Genomic DNA, 4256 nt, shown 5'->3' with positions numbered 1-4256 from the left:
AGTTACTCAAACCCAAGCCGCGGAGGAGGTGCTTGTGGCCATCGGGCAGCGACGCCTCGCCCATGGCCTTGAGCGGCGCCTCCAGGCGGAAGTGCGTCATGAGGTCAGACCGACTCAGCTGCGACGGGCCGACCCAGTCGTCGCCCCGGCGGAGGTACACGTCGTCGGGAGACCCGAGGTCGACGACCAAGCGCGTTGCTTCGGCCATGCTGCGACCGAGCAAATTCGAGACTGAGATAATAAAAAACGTGGGGAGAAAAGGAAGGTTACGATTGAGCGAAAAATGCAGTCTATTTTAACCAATCACAGCAATCTAATCGCTTAGGAAGACCAGCAATGTCGGTAAAGAGACATAGTCGACGGAACCTTGAACCTACCTCCGGTGCCTCTGTCCTGAACGACCACGACGCGGTAACAACACTACACTCAATTACTCGGCCTCCAAGACACGTACACTCCAACAACGTACCCATCGTTGTCGCGCTGTAAGGTACTTAATGCCTGGGATGATTGAGCTCAAAAGACATGAGATCAATAGACATGGGCCGTTGACGAGCTCAATGAATTCAAGAGCTATTACTCGGCATCTTTGCGGCGAGCAGGACCTTCTGTCATGCGACCATCGCTTGTGTCGCTGTTGGCTCGCTGTGGGCTTGATGATCGGGTGTCTTTTCGAGCAGTCTGCGACAGCCTGCAGGAAGGAGGCTCTTGTCGTTGAATCGCTGCATGAGGGCGTGGCACTCAGCCTCGGAGATCGGGGCGGCGCGCTCGTCCATCTCATCGAGCCGCCGCGAGATGCGCCGAATGAGGAAGCTGGTTGTTGGCATGGTGCGACTGAACTGAAGCGAAAATGACCCCGATCGGAAATCGAAGCCCAACAACTTCAACGTCATGCCGACCAATGGCATCGCTGCAAACCCATAAATTCCACCAATGGCCCAATGGCGCGACGGGCGTCGCTGGGAGCTGCGTCCCCATGTCGACAGGACAGACGACTCGACAGCCCCGACCGCGAAGTAGCCAAGGGATGCAGTAGTATCTTTGGGGTGGCCCCGAGAAGCTCGACGCCAATGGCTCAGTAGACATAGGGTGCCAAGGCCATTTGGACAGGGCTACCAAGTCATCATCATCAACCCTTGGAGCTCCAGGAGAATGGGCGGACGCTACGAACAGAACCTTTCTTTACTGAGTTTATTTGACAGACGATGTCATGAGCGATTCGACGACGGCGGCCTCCATTTCCTCGTAGACGTACGAGAAGCCATTGGTGATTGTACACAGCAGGTACGCGCCGTCGGTCGTGCGGAGCTTGACCCACGGCCCGTTGTTTGGCAGCTGATACCCGACACAGCCGCTGTCGCTGGTTGAAAAGTCAAAGACCTCGTGGATGGATGCCGTGTCAATGTGTCCGCGCAACACTGCGCAGTCGCCTTCCACGATCAGCTCCGAGACGCAGTTGCCGCGGTTGTCCGGTCGACTCGCATCGCTGTAGCTCGTGTCACACATGATGGTCTCGAAGACGCCGCCGTCGGGCGACGGCTGCTTGACAATCGTGGGCGAAATACCGTGCGGCGTGTGGCCCATGATAAGACGGCAAATGCCGTCTTGCCAGAGACGTGCAACGACGTCCTTGGGCAAAAGCCGGGGCATGCCGGACGGGTACAAGTGGCGGCCGTTGATCACGCTGTGGGTAGCAACCGGAAGCCCGTAGGCTTGGAGGCTCTGGCCGCCTCGGAACGAGTGGTCTGGCAGCCACGTCGGTTGCGCTATCCACTCGGCCAATTGGCTGTCGTACCACGCATTGAGCGCTCGAATCCACGACGTGATCGAGAGGTCGTCGCGGGGCTTGGCGGACGATGGCACATACCCGACGCAGCCGTCGCCGTCTTTGTTCATGACACCTCCGTGGACAAAGAGATTGGGGCCGTGTACGTAGCCAAGGACGCAGAGCTGTAGGTATTCGCGGAGGATACCACCCGCCTCGACCGACGAGACATACGATGCCACGACGTCCTCGTCCGAGACGGTGCCGCCTTGCGAGCTCTGGAGCTCAACGCGCCGCCGTTCAAAGTCGCCGTCCGACCCCATCGTGTGCTTGAGCATCCACTTGACTCGGTTCACCTACGCTCGGTCATGGCGTGATCGCACACGAGATTGCATGTAGTACTTTGGTGTTGACACTGGCCAGCGTCGACGCGGAGACATACGTATCGGGCGATTGCTGCAGCACTTCGCTGCACAAGAAGTCTCGGACACTGACGCGCACGTTGGTCGGAACCCACAGCGGACCGTCTACGATATCTACACGGTGATGCTCGTAAGCGTGCGAAGGCAAATTGATGTGACCTCGGCTCATTGTGGCAAGGTCCAACTCGGTCGGCGTGAGCTCCGACGTGAAGCGCATCTTGTTGACGTCGCGGTTGCCCGCAATTAGAACAACCCGCGTCGGGTACTTGGTTTTGATGTCGATGAGCAGTCGATATAGACTACAGAGGATGACCTGGCACGTGTGATGGTGGCTAGTGCAATGTACCGCAACGTGCCGAGGCCCTTGTCGCCCGCGTCGCCACCAAAGACAAAGATGTAGCCTGGCCGGAGCTCCAGATGGCCATCGCCGTCGTAGTAGACGCCTTCGGAGAGCGCCACGTATCTGTTGAAGTACTCAATGTTGCCTTCGACGTCGGTGCAGTAGCAAAGCTTCATGCCCGTCATTTCACCGCCGCAATTCAGTTGTGCTGGCTGGCATTGACATGGCTTCTTCGAGGTACCCCTATGTAGAAATCAGTGCAACCCCCCTGCCTTATAAAAACCTATATATACATTGTGGCCAGGGCCCCGCCCCCAGCCTAGAAAAACGTAGCCGGCCACCAGCTGGTACAGATATTAGTTGTCGTCTGAAACGCACCAATCCGAGTGTTCGGGTCCTCATCCTGATCTCAAGAGTGTCTCAACTTGAAGCCCAACGCGATTGCTCTTGCCTCGTCTCCTTCATGCAGCGACGCGCTCGTAATCATATTCCAAAGCGAGACTCGCCAGATGTGGACTTGACGTAGACCTGACGAAGCCGATCGCATGACAGAGCGTCCAGGACCGGACGCGCAACGTGTCCAGTGGACGCTGTCGCCCGTCAAGAGACACGAGCTGGGGCGTTGCTAGCAGCGCCCCATTTCGCTCGTTCGGGTGGTATGTTATGACAGATACCAGTGTCGATGCTCTGTGCAGCACAATTGGAGCACTGGTCAACGGTTGACGTCTTGCCGCTCTTATTGCGATAGAGTTGAGATTATAGCTACGCAATGAGACGATTTGAGGAAATGTTAGTCCGTTTGGGTCTAACGACGGTTGCGACGGTTCGTAAAGACATCCAACGAGGACAGAGCCTCGGACGGCTACTTTGGACTGTGTTTCCTGTCGGATGAATTCGCGCCACCTCGGTAAACTCAGCTCACACATCTACGCCCATTTGAACTTTATTAGTTGTTTGGTTGGGAAATGTCTACTACACGGTCTCTCTACTCGATGATCTGGTATCGCGCTTGGCGAAGCTTTGTGGCCGTGAGCATGCTTACGACCATACCGATGCAGCCAACGCCGAGGAAGGCGAGCCCGAGCTGCGCCGGAGAGTACAACGACACGGACGGCGGGGTCTCCACCGCCATGAGGTTGGTCTCTGCTTTCCGGAGGCCGTCCTTCTTGACTGGCGGCACAATGTCATCGGGGTGGGCGTGTGGTGCGCCGTCGTGTGCGCGGGCTTTTCGTGGGATGTGAGCTGCGTCGCGTTCGTTTCCGTGATCGCCGACGTGTCGGTGACCGGGTGTTGCTTGGCGCGCGCGTCGTTGAAGGGCACGAGGCCGTAGATCGAGCCGCCGTACGCGGGCTTCTTGGACCAAATGAGCTCTTCGTCGCTGACGTCGGGCACCATGTAGTGGCAGTCGGACTCGATCGCGAGGTTGTTGCTGCCGCGGACGATCTTGAAGAAGCCGTTCTCGCCCCAGTAGGTGCCCCACGAGTTGCGCACGTTCTAAAACTTGACGCCGTGCTCTTCGCCGTAGCCGACAATCTCGACGTCGTGATCGATGTCCATAAAGCCCGTCGTATCGTTGAAGATGCCGGCCGAGTACTCGTACTTGAACCCGGGACTCACGGCGATACCGCACGTGATCGGGCCCTTCTGGAGCTCCTTGATCATCGCCACCTCGCCTTCCAGTCGCCCGTACTCCTTGGCCGCGGTACCGAACCATCTTGGTGACGGGAAA

At 57.6% G+C, this 4256-nt stretch overlaps 2 protein-coding genes across 2 annotated transcripts; both read right to left on the bottom strand.

Moving 5' to 3' along the window:
- Positions 1-1191: 1191 nt before the first annotated feature.
- On the bottom strand, positions 1192-2712 carry SPRG_03513 (hypothetical protein; the record flags this gene model as incomplete). Its single annotated transcript, XM_012342097.1, has 4 exons — positions 1192-2121; positions 2168-2301; positions 2347-2486; positions 2534-2712. The coding sequence occupies 4 exons, from the start codon at positions 2710-2712 to the stop codon at positions 1192-1194; spliced, it is 1383 nt and encodes a 460-aa protein (XP_012197487.1).
- An 800-nt stretch (positions 2713-3512) lies between these two features.
- Positions 3513-4241, bottom strand: SPRG_22120 (hypothetical protein; the record flags this gene model as incomplete). Its single annotated transcript, XM_012342390.1, has 1 exon — positions 3513-4241. One exon carries the CDS (start codon positions 4239-4241, stop codon positions 3513-3515), a length of 729 nt encoding a protein of 242 aa, XP_012197780.1.
- Between the last annotated feature and the right edge of the window lie 15 nt (positions 4242-4256).

Source organism: Saprolegnia parasitica, assembly GCF_000151545.1.
Source record: "Saprolegnia parasitica CBS 223.65 unplaced genomic scaffold supercont2.9, whole genome shotgun sequence".
NCBI classification, from domain to species: Eukaryota; Oomycota; class Saprolegniomycetes; order Saprolegniales; family Saprolegniaceae; genus Saprolegnia; species Saprolegnia parasitica.
This window is presented reverse-complemented; position numbering and strand designations above follow the sequence as displayed.